Consider the following 18,483-nt stretch of genomic DNA (forward strand, 5'->3'; position numbering starts at 1 on the left):
ATGCAGAGCTGCATCCAGACCCAGAATCTGTCTGTTAACACATCAAAAGGCAGAGCTGGCTGAAACGAACAGAAAAAAAGCCCAGAGCTGATTTTATTACAAACAGGCAATAAATTAAAATTGAGTCTTTCAGAGCTACATAAAGGTTTACATAAATAATCAAAATAAATATAACTGGCACTCTAAAAGACACGCTGTTAGCAGGCGCTGCTGTTTGCGTCTTGGAAGGCGGGACGGGAGGCTTTTGATTTTCTTTTTTTTTGTGAATCTGTCATCCTGACCTTTACTTCTTACAAAAACATATTACACACAAACACACACACACACGTAAAGACACATAGACACACTGTAATATGTGCACACGCTCTTGCAGCTTTAGAGGTTATCTTCACATTTTCCCACTGACAGCTCATGTTCAGCAGCACCATCTAGTGGTGTCTCGAAGGTTTACAAAGGGAAAATGTTGCAGCAAAACTATGTGAGAGGAATGGGTAACTATATCAGGCTGCCAAATCGCTTCAGAATCAGAGCATTTGAACTCAAAGACATCAAACTGTTGACAGATTGGATACATTTTGCTGCAGTTTTTGGTCTCGGTAATGCTCTCTTAGTCAAGAAACACTCCTTTAATATTTTTACCAAAAGCAAAGGAGGGCAAATAGTGTCCAAAATAATCAACATCAGTTCAACAATTTAAGTTGAACATTTAATCTGCAAGTATTTGATCGGCTCCTTGCCATTTGCGTCGGCTCTCTTCAAGCGCTTCCAAAAACTTCCAGGACGCTTGATGTCAAATGAATGTGGGAGAAAGTGCATTAAGGTCAGCACTCCTTGGTCATATTTAAATGAGATCTTGCAAAGTTTTGAGGTGAGTTTGGGCTCATTAGTCTGCAGCATTATGCACAAAGATTAGCATGTCTTGGAAGAATGGATTGCTGTTTCCCCTTTGATCAGATTGCAGTGTTTCGGGTGCAGATGTCCAACTCCACAGACGGAGAAGCACACTTTACTATTCAGACCATGTTTCGTTGTAGCCCTGATAGATTGTCTGCACACTATCATTTGTTCTTCTGTTTGTCTCCTAATAAGGACAGCTGCAAACCCTCTGCTACTGCCATGCATCATAAACTAGGATTCACTGGTACTTATGGACTTGTTAAGTCAGAAGAAGACCGATCCCTGAAGGCCCCATCTTGTAACTCACAGGATTCAAATAATCCGATGCCAGGGTCCCGAGACACCCCCACAGGTCTGTGGCCGTGCTCCAAAGGATGAGAGCTGCACCGCCAACAAATTATTAGGGAGGCGGTTTTAATGTTTTGGTTCATCCTTGTATGAAGAGCCTGGGATTCCTCATTTGACAATCAAACAGTGCCATCTAGTGGTTGTGATACTTCGTTACAGAGCATCATGGACGGTAGAGCTTAAAATATGTCACTCAAGTTAAGTAAGGTTTTAATCACAGTCTGTGAAACAGTAATAGATTGAACTTTCTGCACAGCAACCACACTGTGGTGTGTAACAACAGGATCAATATGTGTTTATTAAAAGATTTGCCTCTGCTGGCTGCCAGTGCTCAAGTAGAGGTCCAGTTTCTTCCTGCAGAGCAGAGGGAAAAATAATAGAGGAAGGGAGTGTGTCCATAAAAGAATTATTGACTATTAAAAGAATCTATAAAAGAGCAACAACGGAAAAAAAGCATGCATTGTCTTGAAACACTGTTTCATCGGTGTTAGCCTGGCAGGGTAAATTTGTAAATTTGTAAATTTGTAAATTTGCACATTTGCACAGGATTTGTTAAAGCAATAATAAGATGGAATAGCTTGTTTTTACGGGCAACACGGTGGCACGGTGGTTAGCACTGTTGCCGCACAGCAAGAAGGTCCTGAGTTCAATTCCACCATCAGGCCGGGGTCTTTCTGTGTGGAGTTTGCATGTTCTCCCCGTGTTTGCGTGGGTTCTCTCCGGGTACTCGGGCTTCCTCCCACCGTCCAAAGACATGCAGCTTGTGGGGATAGGTTAATTGGATAATCCAAATTGCCACTAGGTGTGAATGTGAGTGCGAATGGTTGTCTGTCCCTGTGTGTTGGCCCTGCGACAGACTGGCGACCTGTCCAGGGTGTACCCCGCCTCTCGCCCTATGACAGCTGGGATAGGCTCCAGCACCCCCCGCGACCCTGAAAAGGATAAGCGGAAGCGAATGGATGGATGGATGGATGGATAGCTTGTTTTTACACCAGTAGTCACTGGGTTAAAACTTTTGACCAAATAAGTATTTATTTATTTGGTTTTTCACCTTTATAATTATGTTCTGAAGCTACTCTTTACACAAAAAAAGAATGTAAGTTGTCAGAAATCACAGAAAGGAAGGTTTTGCTGTGTGGAGCGAGTGGCTCAGCAGATCCCAGGAACAACATGTGTTGTGTTTTGCCACTGGTGGATTTTGTCTTGCTGAACATCACTATGTCACAGTCTTCACAAATGTGACCTTAATACTTAATATTTCCCTTCAAGATCCTTTAATTCTATATCTGACACAACAGTTACCCTTTACAGTAGTGTGCAAAAGTCTTGAGTTATCCATGTTTTTTTAAAATATTTTGCTAGGAAAATGGAAAATAGGGTTTATTGCAATTTATTGAAAAATGTGCAAACACATCAAAATCAATATTTGGTATGACCACCGATATTCATCAGCACAGCCTGAACTGTTTTAGGCAGCTTTCTTGTCATTTCTTTAAGTAGTCATCAGGAATAGTTCTCCAGGCTTCTTGAAGGGCATTCAAAAATCTTCTTTGGGTGTTGGCTACATTTTGTTCTGTCCTTTGGCTCTGGGGAGGCCAACCCATGACTGATGGTGTTCATTGCGTGTTTTCTCTCCAGCTTAGCTTATATTGTGTGTGGGGGGGGGGATAACTGTCACGGTAAAAGAATTAAGCTGTTGCCAATCAAATGCTTTCAAGAGCCCCCGCGGTGTTTTACAGATGGCTGTAGACTCTTGCTGTTGTACCTCTCTCCCTACCTCCTCTGTATGACCCAAAATTTCATTTTGGATTCATCTGACATCACCGTTGCCTTTGATTTTCTGTCCAGTTCGTATGCAGTTAGGCACAACTCAGCCTCTTCTCCCTGTTACCTTTCTTTAAGAAAGACTAAAGATAAATTAAAAAAGAAAATTCCTCAGAAAAATGGTCAGGTACAGGGACTGGACTTAAAATGAGTGGAAAAGCAGCCAATGTCCAAAGAAAAACTTTGCAAGATCTCCAGAAAGCCATTGAATTATAGTAGTCAAGACCACTTAAAAGAAAGAAAGAAAGAAAAAACATCTGTCTGCCTTGCAAGTCTGGCTCCTTATGATATGAGGGGAAGCTCAAGATGATTTCACAATACTGTATATTATCCATCCATCCATCCAGAGATTAGATGAGAAATACTTTCTTTATCCCATATTATAATAATATCTGGTAGATACCTCTCAGCTAAATAGATGTACTGTATTGTAGAGGCTGATAGCTTCTTTTATGAAAGACTTCTTGAACCTTATCCACTTCAGAGTGCATCCCAGCTGTTATTGGGAGAGAAGCCCAAGAAAAATTCCACCTTAAAAAAGTAGCTGGCATGTTTTTGTTATTTGTATTATTTTAGGTTAAAGCTTTAATCTTTTCAAGTCTCCACACACACACACACACACACGCTGATAAATGTAACATGAGCTAAAACTTGTGTCTGGATTATTTATTGGTCCGGCTCTCATACCCACACACAGTAGGAATTATTTATTAAAGGGCAAAAAAGCACAATGAACAGAAGAAAAAAACCCCAAACAAACAAAACTGTCAGGAATTTTTAAAAAATGCAGTTTTTTAATTGACAGGAAAACATCCTTCAGGACAATGGTTGGTCATCGCACATTAATTATCAACGATACAACAGAGTCCAACTGCGTGTCGAGCCTTTAAACACCATCCCTGTCCCCTCCCCTTTTCCCCCTCGGTTTGAGGAGTAATGGCGAGGGGGGCGGGGCTTATTATTGCAGACACATTGACTCTCCTTTGACAGACAGTACACATGCACCTCCTCCCCTTCTTGTAAGGCTTGAGGGGGGGTTCGGGGTGGGGGTGCTTGGGTCAGTCGCTGAAGGGTTGTAAGGGAAGGAAGGAAGGAAAGAAGGAAGGAAAGAGAAAACAAGGCTTCTGATTCATCAAAGTCAAGTTCTATCACAGTTTGAACCTTCTGCTGCTCTCTAGTTTCAGCCGTGTGAGGAGCGAGATCGCCTTCACCGGACCAGCTCGATATCAGTCAAGAAAATGAACCACTACGCTGATCAGTCCTTTACAGAGAATCAGGGCTGAGGCTACTCCTACATAAAATATACATCAGATAAATATTTTCACCATCACCAGTGTTCTACTATGTTTAGATTACCTGGAGGAAAAGTGGAAAAAAAAGTTCATGTCAACATTAAATAATGTTGGTTCTTAAGAAAACAGAACCAACCAGGTTTCCATTTCTTTATATAAAACTGTATAAAGAGGAGCTCTGTTCTCACACTGTAAATAACCACCCAGTACTGCATTGGACAATAAAGAATAGGGTCGTCTAATCAGTATTTTATCAGATACCAATTATTAAGAGCCCAGTGCAATTAGGTAGTCGATCTACAAATGGAAACATCTGAAAATGCAAATATCAAAATCTCTAAAACATCCAGATGATTCTTTCCCAAAAGTTCTTTTTTTTCTTCTTCTGCGTCTTCTTTTTAAACCAAAACATGCAATAGTCAAAACTGTTTCCTCAAAAACAGGATTTAAATACTCAGATCCAAAGATCTGTAAAATCGTAAGAACAATTATGCAGTCACTCTACCGAACCGTGTCGATTAATACGGCGATACCGTTTAGATCGGGGGTTTAGCCTACACCGAGTCGGATCGGAGTGAGACTGAGAAGAGGGTTTTCTTCGGAGAACCTAAAACCTCCCGTTGCTGACGGTGTTGTGCAGGAAGAGGACAGGAAATGAGACGAAGCAGTGTGTTCAAGCACACAAAAGTGATTTTTTTTTTTAAAAGGATTTGAAGCAGGGGAATGGCTAACTGTGGCCGTGTGCGACGTCATTCAGTGAGCTTTATGCTCCTGTGTGTCAGAGCTCAACGAGGACTGGCACCAAAAGACCTATAGGAGCTTTACATTCTGCCTTTGCAAGATGGGAACGTTTAGTCAGGGATTGTTGGTGTGTGTGTGTGTCCGTTCCACCTGATTACACAGTTGCCAACTGTAGCTTTAAGGAGACCCTGTGTTCAGCGGTGTCTAAAAGGTGTTTAACACCAAACCTGTCTGTCTACACGTGCTGCTCAGTAAAAGGGAAAGCCAATGAGAATGTAGAAGGAGATTTATTAACTGATTTCATTCCTGGCTCTGTGTTTACAAAAGTTTCTGCAAACTTTCAAAGTAATTTATGCATCTGATGAATGTAAAAAAGAAAAAATCACCTCTTTTTGAATTATTTAGTACCCTTTGAGACAGACTGGGGGCAAATTTGGAGCAAATGTCTGATCAGCTGTTTCACAAATCTATCATAAATACTTTAGAGTTGATTTGTTTGGTTGATTTTTTTCCTTTTCATCTGCAGAAACACGAAGAACAGATCTTTACGTGTTTACAGATACGACATGGGAGCACTTTGGTTTTCACTCAGATTACTGAGGATTTGTGCATGTTGTGCGCTGATCCCCCCTCAAGAAATAAAAATAAAATAAAGACACCCTCCAAGCCAGCTGCCTTGGAAAAGGGAATCTGTACCAACGAAGCTTACAGGCATGCTTCAAGTGTGTGTGTGTGTGTGTGTGTGTGTGCCAAACCACACCGTGCACAAAACAGAATCAAATACGTATTGTGCTCTGCCAGGACAGAAGGAAGAAAACGTTCAGGCCCTGGATGGAGCTCCTGGACGCGGGGCCCACATGTGGCAAACCGGTGCGTCAGTAAACCGATGTGTCTGAAGTTGCGAGGTGCCGGTCAGTGAGGACAGAAACAAAAGCGGAATGATAAATGGCTTGTCGAGTCCTCGGCAGAGGTGCGGATCTCTCTTCTGCTTACAGTAACCCCATCAGTGGGTGGGCCTGAGCTTTTGGAGAAATCTACAGTACCTAACGTCGCTTCCAGCCACACCCACACCAGCACAGCCACACTCAGGGCACGAGTACTTATAGAAGCATGAACACTAGACAGAGAGAGAGAGAGCTATTCTCAATCGTCATATAAAAAAATGGGTTTATAGCATGTATTAGCAGTTCTACAGTATGAATACAAGAATGTGGCTGTTTTTATGTAATGTGGATGATAACTATATTTTCCACAAGTATATATTATTATTGCACTCTGGCTACACATATTTAGTAAGTTAGTTAGTTTGGTTGTCTTTAGATGTACAGAAACACAGGTGTCGAAGCTGATCCAGCTTGAAAACAGCAGTAGAGGAGAGGCTCAGTGAAGCCATGATTCATTTCATTTGAATGAATCAAAACAAATAAAAAATCTATTTTTTTCCCTGCCCTGAAATTTCTGGATTTTAAACTCCCCGCAGGGATGCGGCCCATTTAATAACGGCCAAATATGAATGTGGAGCTAGGGCGCGTGAACTAATTAGCACATCTTCGTCAAATATCGCATCACTGAGCCCATACTCTTAAGACTGATACCTATTTAGACACCGGATACATAGAAATCTGAGACAAAGCTACAGAAACACATCACACACACACACACAAACACACACTCCCCCCCCCCCCGTTCTCTTCGATCTCTTTTTCAAAATAGAAAAATAAAACCCGCTCTCCTTGGACCTCAGCTGGCAGGCTGAGAGGAGAGGGGCGCTCTCCTTCACGGCTTCCCTCGCTCTTTGAAAAGAGACATACATTCACAAGAGGACGACGGAGGAGAACAAACAAAACGAGCAAAGTTGAAATTCAAATTTTGTGTGCAAAAAACATTTTTAGATCTCTATAAAAATATGTGCATATGGATAGAGCTATTTTTACCTCACCAAATACAGTATTTTCCTTTATTTACACTGCACAGATACACAGAGAAACACACGCACTACAGCTCTGCCCTGCTCCTCCTCTCTGTCGTTTGCAGGCGTAGGAACTACATGGCCGACTTCCACGACAACAGATTTGACAGTAATCGCACGTAAGAGAACTCAGACGCTCGCACAGGCACGCACGCACACATACAGAGTTCTGCTCTGATCAATGTGATCCGAGGAGCAGAGGAGGGGCAAGCAGAACTTCTGTAGAAAACCTGAAGTTGCATATCCCACAATTCCCCCCCTAACGCTCGCATTTCACAAACCTCTTCCCGTTAAAAGGTCAGAGGTTGTCAGCCAGACGCTGCTTCCTGATTGGCTCGCGCGGGTGAGGACAGTGTGTGAAAAAAAACTTTGGCTACGGAGTTAGGTGGCTTTAGTCCTGGTGTGTTATCTGTATTAGTCCCCAACACACCGTTTACAGTGAGCACTGTTTGCCTGGTACAGCCTCCAGCTGTGGATCTGCTGTCCTTCAAGCTGGGTTTAAAGAAAAACAAATGGATCCATTGTCTCTTATTCAAGTCTGTACCAGCTTCTCTCTGGAAAGAGTAATCAACGTCTGTTCATTATTCATCTTAACAAAAAAACAACTGAAAAGAAACACCTCTCCCAGTAAACTTCTACCTCTTATTCCCATCTCTGCTGAGGTTAGCCGAGGCGCCGCTGCTCCAGCCTCAGAGATTTGAAACCAGATTCACCTCCAGAATCAAACGACTGATGTTTATTGGGCGGTCCTCCGATTCTTTGCACTGAATCCTGCGCCGCTTCCCAGCCTGCCGTCGAAAGGGGAAGAGCAGGTGGCCGTGTCGGTGTCTGATATGCCAGCTGATAGGCCGCTCATGTATCTGGACTGCGGTTGGTCGAAGGTGAACTGAGGGAGGGGGATGTGCCCCGCAGCAGGGGAGACAGGGTGTGTCTGTGAGAAAGGCATAGCGCTTGGGACGAGAGGGGCGTGAGGCTGGATAAAGATGTTTGGGCTGATGGGGATGTGTGGGTGTGTAGGCGTGGAGGCGTGCGGCGGGGTGTGTGTCTGAGTGCGCGTTGGGGTAGACGGTCGCGAGTGAGCCAGTGCCCGAGTGGGCGAGTTTGCTCGCATAGGAACATGGACAGGCGTTAGCGATCTGTGCATTGGAGACTGCGTGTTTGCATCTGATGACGCGTCTTGGGCGTTTGTATTTGATTGCATGTGTGGCGTCAAGTCGTAGGACGGTGTCCTGCGTCTCAGCATCGTGCTGCAATCAGATAATTTGGGGGGCGAGGCGGTTTGAGCGTGCTCCCTCTCTGAGGGTGGGTGAATGGATATACATGGAGGACTCATCTTCTTCTTTCTGTGGTTGCTCCTGACAGACTGCACTCTCACAGGACCGCCTTTCTCCAGCCGGTAGGCCTCCTCTGTGAAGTGTTCATTAGAGCTGGTTGTTCCAGCCCGCGGGAGGCAGACCTCGATAGAGTGACGCCGCTGGTCGTCGGCGTATCCGGCATTCAGTGATGGCGGCTTGTCCAGGAAGCCCTGGTTGTCGATGCTGAAGCCTTTCCTGAAGTCCCGGTCCTTCAGTCCGGCTCCAAGCAGGCTCAGTGCGCTCCTCGATGAGGACGGTGGCAGCGGAGGAGGAGGAGGAGAGGAGGTGGAGGAGTAGGAGTCGAGGGCGGACGGCAAGGTGTACGGGGAGAGGGAGTGGCTGCGGCCCACTTTAACCCGGCTCTCCGTCCCACCTCCCTCCCCGTCCCACCACCTGTGGCGGGCAGAGCTGGTGATGTGATACACCTCCTCGTCAGCCGGGTCACAGAGGGAGATGGCGGAGGGCGGCCTTGGTCTCCGGAGGCTGGCAGGCCTCAAGGGGGCACGGGGTGAGGGAGGTGGAGGGAGAAGCAGTGAGGGGGAGGACGGCGGCGGAGGAAGAGAAGACGGGGAAGACAGCAGAGGAGGAAGAGGAGAAGGACGATAACGAGGGAAGGCAGAGGGGGAGGAGGGAGGAGGAGGCAGGGGTGATGACGAGGAGGAGGATGAATGAGGAGGTAGCTGTGAAGGGGACAGGGGGGGCAGATGGACTGAGCTGGGCCTCTCCTGTTGCTCAAAACCCTGCGACTCCACAGAATCAACTTTAAGCGCCACCTGCAACAGAAAAGCAGAATGCATGAGTATAAGAAGCTGCTGACTAAGAAATGTGTGTGTGTGTGTGTGTGTGTGTGTGTGTGTGTGTGTGTGTGTGTGTGTGTGTATAAGCGTGAAACGGGGTCTCTCACCTGCCTATGCAGAGCCCGTGGTGAGGGGCTGGGTGTTGGCGGGGCGATGCGAGGAAGAGACAGGGATGGAGGTGACCGAGGGTGAACGGGGGAAATGTCTGGAACCTGGAGCAGAGAGTGGCTCTCACAGGGCTGGGAGTGGACCGACATCACTGAGACTGCAGGGAGACATGTGCAAAGCGTATATGTCATCATGTCAAACGTGATAGAACACGACACGTACACAAAAATGACAGAAACACATGCACTTCTGGAGAAAAACACGTGCACAGCTGGGCATAAAGAAACACACATTATTTCCTATTTTGGGATCTTTTTAAAACATTATATTTGAAGAGTCACGGCCAAAGTATGACATCGCTAACACTTTATCATGATAGAACATTCAGATCTTAAATAAATAAAAAATAAAAGTATACGTGGAAGCTGTGGCCATAAATAACAGCTTCCGATCTGAAGCCTGGAGAAGTTGTCTGGGCTGAAATTTTGCTTTTTAAAATGTGCTATCAAAATAAAGTGTTTCCTGGATGAAGAAAAAAATCATTAGCGCATACAGCAGGTTGTTACACTGTATGCTGAGCGGCAGCACCGAGCTGACTTTTCAGGGAAATAGTCGCAAAAGGCCAGCTTGCTGGATGTAAAATTCCACATTAGATCCTGGTTACAGTAACAGTTTCACTTGTCTCTACCGCGCCATGCCAAGGGAAATTAGGGTCTTGACAGAATATAGCGCTCTAATGTGTCAGGTGTCAAGTGCACGAGAGAGCACATCCATCAGATGTTCAATCTGTGTCGTGAAACTGTGTAGCCAGGCTCTCAGGTGATCTGCACACACAGGTTCAGTGAACTAGGAAAATTTCTGGAACCTGCAGCAGAGAGCATTAAGGCTCAGCGAACCGGGGTGTGCAGATATAATAGAAATAAAACACTTAAATGTTAGTCAGAGCATAAACGAGTTCATTTCAAGTAGATATTTTCAGTTCAAGCTGTAAAGTCACTTGATAAAATATTCTTCTTCTTAAAACACCACTTCTTTGACAAAAGCTGGGATGCTGTGCAAAAGGTGAATAAGTACTTACCCCCATTCCTGATTTCTTGCATATTTGTAACTCTTATTAGATCGAATATTACACAAGGATTACCAGAGTAATAACAAAAGGCAGTTTTTAAATGATTTATTTTTATTTATTAAGGGATCAATTTGGCTCTGTGTGAAAAAGTAATTACACCCTAAACTTAATAACTGGTTTTGCCACCCTTGGAAGTAACAGTTCTTCCAAGTTTCCACCATTTGTGGATAATGGATCTAAGCTAGCCTTAGAAATGTCTTTGTAGCTCTTTCCAGACTGACAGATGCCGATGACTGTTTCTCAGCTGTTTCTTTAGATCTTGAAATGATGGGTTGCTTTTTGAGATATTTTCACCTCCTTTAGTTTGTCCGACAGGATCTATTCAAATGATTTTTTGATTCAGAAGGGCTGACAGTAATCAGGCCTAAGTGTGGCTACTAAAATTGAATTCAGCTTTCCAAAAAACTGTAGTTGATCAGTCAATTCATGATTTAACAGAGGGGCAGTTACTTTTGCACACAGGGCCAGGTAGGTTTAGATAGTTCTTTCATTGAATACACAAAATATTCATTTAAAAACTGCATTTTGTTTTTCCTCAGGTTATCTTTGTCTATCTCTGTCTGTTTAAGTGTGAAAATATGCAACAAAAAAGAAGAAGAAGAAGAAATCAGGATGCCGGAGTACACAGAGAGAACCCAAAAAGACAACTAAATGTCTCTGTTTTCATCTCTGATGTGGTATCTGTGCTTTTGATTGCATACAAGGTTTATGCAAATGAAATCAAATTATTAACACAGCATCTCAACCTTTTTTTTTTAAATCTAAAACTGTAAAAAAGACAAAACAGAAGTGATGACTACATATTTTTAAACATATGCACTTTTCTGACTTTGCAACTTGACTGTGAAGACAACGACCACTCTAGTTTAGTATTCGGCCATTTCACAGCTGAGCAGATGAGCCTGTGTGAAGGTTGCAGGTATTCACGTGTATCGACTCATCCACTACAGTAAGTACCTTAGGACAGAGCTGGGCCTGTCCACAGCCTGGACACAACATGCCATTAGATTCTGACTGCAAATGAAACAGTTCTTGTTAGTGCTTAGAGACGTGTTCTGAGCATTGTTTCTTTATGTTCTGACTTCTTTTTTAAACACACAGAAGGTGAAACTACAGGGAAAAAAGATAACATTATGTAGAACAGGTTAACTTTCTATGTGACATGATAAACAGTACTTAAATATCAGTCTTTTATTTTAACTAGTTTGAAATGGACAGTGTGAAGTTTAGTTAACAGATTAGTAGCTGTGTCTCTGCCTGTTTACCACACAGATGAAATAAAATGCCAAAACTTCACGATAATAAAGCGATGCTACTCTCGCAATCAATATTTTAGTATTTAACATCTAGTTTACCTGAATGCTGGTGTTGGGGACTCAGGTCTACCTCGTCTAAAGTGTAGGGGGCGCTGGCGGGTCGCACCGGTCTGAACATATAACTGTCATTTGGCAGAGAATGCATCCTGGATACAGAGATCTTGGATGACAGCAGGTTCTGGTCGTTGTACTGCACCTCTTCCTCCTGCAGGGGGAGGCAGAGACCACTCAGTGCTGAAACCAACAGCTGCAGTTGTTACAAAGAAAGAATAGAGCGCTGCGTGATTCTGATGACTGATGTCTGTTTTTGGACAGGTAAAAATATAAATGTCATGTCTGGGGCATCTTTCTGGTGCAAGTGTACTGACAACCACTGAAAATAAAACACACACACACACAAATTCAAAGAACTGTCTATTAAAGTTATCTTAAAGGTAAAGGTTAAAGGAGAGCATCGTTTGCCATCTTTTCATCAGGCTCTGACAAACATAGGCTGAATTACATGCCAGCTCTATACACAACCCAGAACATGTATTTAAATGTTTCCATATTTGTTAAAAGACTGTAACCCAGCAGTAAGATGTAATAACAAGCACTTAGTATATGTTTATACCTCGTTTTATTAGTAATATTGCATTTCCACCGATCAGGCATAACATTAGTACAACCTCCCTAATATTGTGTTGTTTCCCCTGTTGCTGCAGAAACAGCCCTGACCCATCGAGGCATAGACTCCACTAGACCCCTGAAGGTGTGCTGAGGTGTTTGTAATCAAGATGTTAGCAGCAGATCCTTGAAGTCCTCTAAGTTGTGAGGTGGGGCCTCCAGCAATCAGACTTGTTTTTCCATCACATCCCACAGATGCTCGATTGGAGTGGGATCTGGGGAATTTGAAGGGCAAGTCCACACCTCAAACTTATTTTTGTGCTCGTCAAACCATTCCTGAACCATTGGTGCTTTTTGACAGGCCCAATTATCCTGCCAAAGGAGGCCACAGCCATCAGGGAGTAGCGTTTCTATGAAACACTGTACATGGTCTGCAATAGTGCTTAGGTACATATCAAAGTAACACCCACATGAATGGCAGGACCTGAGGTTTCCCAGCAGGACATTGCCTAAAACATCACACTGCCTCTGCTAGCTTGCCTTCTTCCCATAGTACATCCTGGTGCCAGGTGTTCCCCAGGTAAGTGACACACCTTGGGAGGTGGCGGAAAGGTCAGCAGTAGTTTAGCAGTAGTTTTGTTTGATGCAACAGTAGCTGGTCTGTTGGATCAGATTGCACGTGGGGAGTGAAGGCCTACCCGTGTGATCTGTTCACTGTTCCTTCCTTGGACCACTTTTAAAAACACCCCACAAGAGCTGCAGCTTTGGAGACCCAGTCATCTACACATCATAGCTTGGCCTTTCTTAAATTCAATTAAATCCTTGCGTTTGCCCATTTTTCCTTCTTCTAACACATCAACTTTGAGGACAAAATCTTCACTTATTCAACTATGTTATAACTGATCGGTGTATCAAAACTGTTTTATCATGAATTAATGTAACTGGCACAGTGAAAAAAAAATGCTCCAAAATGCTGATACTGCTGCAATTGCCAATAAGCACAGTTTTGTCTTCCTACCTCTTCAGGTGAATTTGAGCATGGCCCCACATAGGTCCCTCCGACTGAGCTGTTGTTGGAATTTGTGCTTAGTCTGCGTTCCCTCTCCCTATCCATTTCCAAGGCGATCTCTGCATCCATCTCCGCATCCTCTTTAGCATCCTGCAAATACATATCTACTTAATATCTGTGCATTTAAAAAGCCAAAAACTATGAAGAGATAGAACTCATGTTTTTGAATTACTGTACCTTGTTGCTTTCCTCTAGATGTTTCATCAGAACAGCCACCACCACATTGACCAGAACAAACTGGGCCATGAGCACAAAGGTGACGAAGTAAATTGGAGAGACCCAGGGCAGATATGGTAAACAGTGTTCGTCAGACGGGTGACACTCCCTCAATGTGTCCTGAAAAAAAAGAAGAAGAGAAAAAGAAGAAGCAGAGAGTTTAACCCCAACACCGAATCACAGTCACCACTTGAAAAAGCTGGGCATCCACAGCTGCAAAGACTGTTGTAAGCATCACAATTTTACACATTTACTCATTTGTAACAAAGAAACACAAAGCACACACAGAGACATGATGTAAGTAGTTCATAATCAGTAAAAAGATAAAATTAAAAATTGCACATTGTTAAACAACCCTTACTCTCCATCACTCCTAAAGGGTATATGCATGAAATCATGTCCTGTTTTTATATTGAATCAGCTGAAAACATCACCAAACTGACAGACACGTACATTTCTTACACACAACATAAAACAGACTGTCTGTACAAAGACAGAAATCTACCTTAAAGTGCCTTTTTTAAAGCAGTGGTTAAATAGAGAAAGTGTGTGGCACCGCCCTCTGCTGGAACTCAAGAGGTATTGCTTATGTTGTGGGCCACAAACACCCAGTTTGAGCCTTAGTGGAGAAGTTTACCCACACATTTAATCCTTGACATAATATCTTAATATTAGAAAAAAGGAGTGTGACTTCAACAAACATGTCATTTTTTTAAGCATCAGGCCCTACGTTTGACACCTTTTCCCTAACACGATCTTGGTAAAGAAATTCTACACTATACCTAAAATTTATAATTCATTTAAAAAAAAGGAAAATACATGACATTGTCACATCATTTGTACACAGTCACATTTTTGTGTTGTTCAGAATTTCATTTTTAAAAAAAGTAAAACTCAAAATGTGAAAGTTTTGACATTGGTCTCCTCTAAGCTACTTTATCATTTCATAATTGCTTTTCGAGGTCGTTGCTCTCTCTCTGCGGTTATGAGATAATCTAGTCATCATTTATTAGAGCTCGTGTTGTGCATACAAGTGCGTTTGTGTGTGTGTGTGTCCATACTTTCATAATCCCATTCCAGTTGTCTCCAGTGGACACTCGAAACAGTGTGAGGAAGGCCATCCCAAAATTTCTAAAGGTTGCGTGACGACCCAGACCCTCACATGGGTTTTCGTCGCTGCAATCTAATCAAAGCAAACAGAAGAAGACGTTAATTAAGCTGCGCTATAAACATGGTGATGAAAAGAAGACGAGAAATACGACGTGCCGCACTTCCATACAAAAAAAGATCTTCTTCTTCAGTCATATAAATGCAGAGTAAACTAGTTCCAAGTGGCGTCTCCCCATGGACGTGGCACAGGAGAGCGAATGAGAAAAGTCTTCCAGGGGACAGCGAAAAGTCTTTGGGTCAATTTAACCGAAAGCTCTCGGGGCCTTGTTTACAGAGAATAGCCACCAGAAGATATCCTCCCTTGCCTCAAACCTGAGGTCACATTAACAGCATGCTTGAGACGAATAAAACAGCCCTTGGAGTATTATGTACCTTGTTTATTATTCTAAGCATCAGTCACCAGGAGACAAATAAGAGGATTAAACAATGTGAGAGTGTAGCACAGAGGAAATGGATAGGGAAGGTTTGCGTAACGTGTAATGAAATCAAGCTATACTGATGCAAGACTGAAACGCTCGCTGTGGCTCTAACAAATGGTAGCCGACTGAGTCAGAGGCTGCTGAGAATTCAGAAAAAGCAGCTTCAGTTCAAATATATTCAGTCAAACGTTAAACATCTGACTTTGGTCATTTTTTTGGACTGCAGGTATTTCACGTGTACGCCTTTAAAATGTCTAGTGGTGACTTAGACCTAATGAGGAAAACTAATGAGATCTATTAAGTCACTCAAGTCAATGTTTCTTTGCTTTCACATCTTACTAAATAATCTTTCCTCTCAATTGGAGCTCGCTCCTGTATAGACCATCTGCTTTTCTACCCCCTTTGTTTTGCCTTTCTCAGGTAATCTTTAACTCCTGCCCACTGGAAATCGGGATTCATCTGGGTGTAGACCACCAGATAAATTATTAAATCTAAATTCAGATCCACACTAGAATATGTTAATTACGAGCTATGCTGAAAACACCTGACCCTGAAATGACATGAAGCCAGGACTGTATTAACATTTAAACACTCATTCAGCCCCCCGTGCCCTCATCCCATCTACACAGTCTTGGGCAGATACCCTGGACAGAGTCTGCTAACATACGCTTGTCTAAGATCTGTTAGTTAGTCGCATAATTGTTGGTCAGTGTAAATTCCTCTTCCATGGTGAAAATGTATAAAACACCATGTTATAATAAAACTAAAGACTTGTCGACGGTCTATGTACCAGGAGGGGAGTGAGGAGCAAGTTTGAAGATGATGTTTAGCTTTTTCTCACTGGTGTGAATGCAGGGAACATTCCTGTTCTCCACCGCTCTGTGCCACGATGTTTCCTTCAAAACTTCCAAAGTTAAAACATATTTCACCCTTACAGGCATGAATCAGCATTTAGTTTGGCACTTCCAAACATTCATAAAAATCATTGCAAAAGCTGAAGATGGGTCATGTTATATAAATCGGCAAAACAGACATCATCTTCTATTCCCAGCGTGTAGCAGAGGATCATAACATTTCACCGAAAGCAACCTCTTTATCAGAAAGCTGTTTTTCATTTCATCTTCCCAGAAGTCCTTTTTTTCTTTTTTCTAACGCTCTTCCCACACAAACTCAGGCAAAATGAGTTGGACAGAGTGAGTCCATTGAAGAAGCAATAATGTAAATAAATGGGATCATGCAAATGTGATCTTTACTTGGTCAAAACAGGGAGGGGGAGAGGCAAGGATACAAAAAAGGGGGGAAATTTGCTGCGAATCGTGACTGTAATAGTGATGCTTGGAGTCAAAAACCTTTTCTGGCGAAGTGTGTGGAGCAGTGTGTGTGTGTGTGTTTTGTTTTTTTCTTGCTGGTGACTGACCCAGTTTGCCAAATAGCTCCACTCCCAGAGCAGCATAGATGAAGAAGAGCAGCATGAAGAGAAGACCAAGATTTCCCACCTGGAGGGAAAAAGAAAAAAACAAACTCAAAAACATGTTAGATATCTTCTGCTCACCCAACAATACAGTTTAAAACATTACTAGTTAAAGATCCAGGGACAAGAAGGCATTGTCTCTGGAGTCTATAATCGAGAGGGAGTATATAATTGACTCCATTTGTTTGTCTGTCTGTTTGTTAGCAGTCTAGCATCCATAGTTTCCAAGATCTCATTTTCATATTTTGTGTGATGGTACAAGTTGGTTTAATTTAGGTGAAAATTGGGTCAAGGTCACATCAAATGGGTAAAACAATAAAAACAAGCCTTGCTTGGCACGAGCACCTCAGTTTTCCAGGGATCTGACCTTCATTGTTTGTGTCAAAGGTAAAAGTTGACCTTGAAAAAATTTTGAAAGAAACCATATCAAGTAATATATCATGTGAATGGGCATGGAGAGAGCTGTACAGTAATACAATGCCCATGACATCACAATGACACCAGGAAGTTTCCCAAAATTACACAGTGCATGAAAATATCTTAAAATCACAACTTCTTTCAGCTTATAGAAGCCAAAGATCTCAGCCAGCTCTGCCCCAGTTATATTGGCAAAGATAATAAAAAACACTATAAATGTGTTAAAGGTCAGACATCAGCATATTGTTATAAAAACAACCTGATGTCAGCATGTTGTTATTAAAAAAATTCATAAAACATCAGCGTTTTAGTACAGCCCTCTCCCTTTGAGGGGAGATGTGCTCTCTGAGGGCTCTTGTTTTATTGCATTTATTTGATACCACATATGCTTATTTATGCATTAGCATAAAATACTTTTTTGCCTTTTCTACCCATTGCACGGAGAAATCCCTTAAAAAACAAAAAATTCAAAAATAACATGCACAGTGTGCACCTCCTATGACTACATGTGCATCATGCCATCATTTACCAGCATGTCTCATCTCCTTTTCCGGTTTCTAAAAATCTTTCCTCATGCACTCTGTGCCCGGGATGGTTATATCCGAATACTTGACATTTAGAAAATAGCAGAACAACGTCTGTCACTGCACACACATCATAATCTTTGGCGCAGCTGCTCTTTGCCTCTAAGATTTGAGCCACACAATAACAGGGAGATACATCCGCGACATCTGCTGACATGCCTAAAAAAATGGTGGGTGCATTGACAAAATAGCAAAAGCACAAAAAGGAACACAAGGGAGGAACAGTATGACTCAAAAAAAAAAAAGAAATCACAAGATCCGTGGCAAAAATGTGCACGGGCATCCATTTGACTAATGAACTCATTGACTGTGATAAAAATCCTCTTGTGTGCAGTGTGCATGCCATTTATTATAAGGCGCATTTACTAAGAAAACCAAATGTGATGTGCAATAAGCCGGCGAAAACCCCAAGAAACAAACACACTTGAGAGTCAGGATATGAATTTTGTAATGTTGAAGGATACGCCTGGAATTAAATATTCATTAAAAAGCATAAATCTTTCAGGGCTGTCTATTCTGAACAAAACTGCAATCCTGACCCTGTTTTCATAAATAAAACAAAAAAAGCAAAACCACTCTTCTGTGGTTGAGACGTTACAGAGTCCGTGTTTACCTGCGGCAGTGCTTGCATGACAGTATCCAACAGAGCTCTCATCCCTGTGGCCATCTTTAGAAGCTTCAGCACTGCAGAGAGACATTGAAACAGCCGTTTTATTGTGATAATAGTGATAAAGGGTTAGTAGGAAACTGTTTCA

The 18,483-nt window shown here is 42.6% G+C and overlaps 1 protein-coding gene across 3 annotated transcripts in view; it reads right to left on the reverse strand.

The window, feature by feature from the left end:
* Positions 1-3,720: 3,720 nt before the first annotated feature.
* The window catches only part of cacna1ha (calcium channel, voltage-dependent, T type, alpha 1H subunit a), a 124,451-nt gene continuing 109,688 nt past the window's right edge, over positions 3,721-18,483 (reverse strand). For 2 of the 3 annotated variants that reach the window (XM_013277411.3, XM_019358062.2), the window contains exons 31-38: positions 18,342-18,412; positions 16,674-16,752; positions 14,729-14,850; positions 13,629-13,787; positions 13,401-13,541; positions 11,816-11,981; positions 9,331-9,488; positions 3,721-9,199 (exon numbers count right to left, since the gene is read on the reverse strand). In XM_013277411.3, coding sequence (XP_013132865.2) covers positions 7,808-9,199; positions 9,331-9,488; positions 11,816-11,981; positions 13,401-13,541; positions 13,629-13,787; positions 14,729-14,850; positions 16,674-16,752; positions 18,342-18,412 — 2,288 coding nt within the window. In that variant the 3' untranslated portion in view covers positions 3,721-7,807. Of the gene's footprint in view, positions 9,200-9,330; positions 9,489-11,417; positions 11,475-11,815; positions 11,982-13,400; positions 13,542-13,628; positions 13,788-14,728; positions 14,851-16,673; positions 16,753-18,341; positions 18,413-18,483 lie in introns of those variants that run through there. The other variant, XM_019358063.2, reaches the window with a different exon arrangement.

This window comes from Oreochromis niloticus, linkage group LG4 (genome assembly GCF_001858045.2).
Source record: "Oreochromis niloticus isolate F11D_XX linkage group LG4, O_niloticus_UMD_NMBU, whole genome shotgun sequence".
NCBI lineage: Eukaryota > Metazoa > Chordata > Actinopteri > Cichliformes > Cichlidae > Oreochromis > Oreochromis niloticus.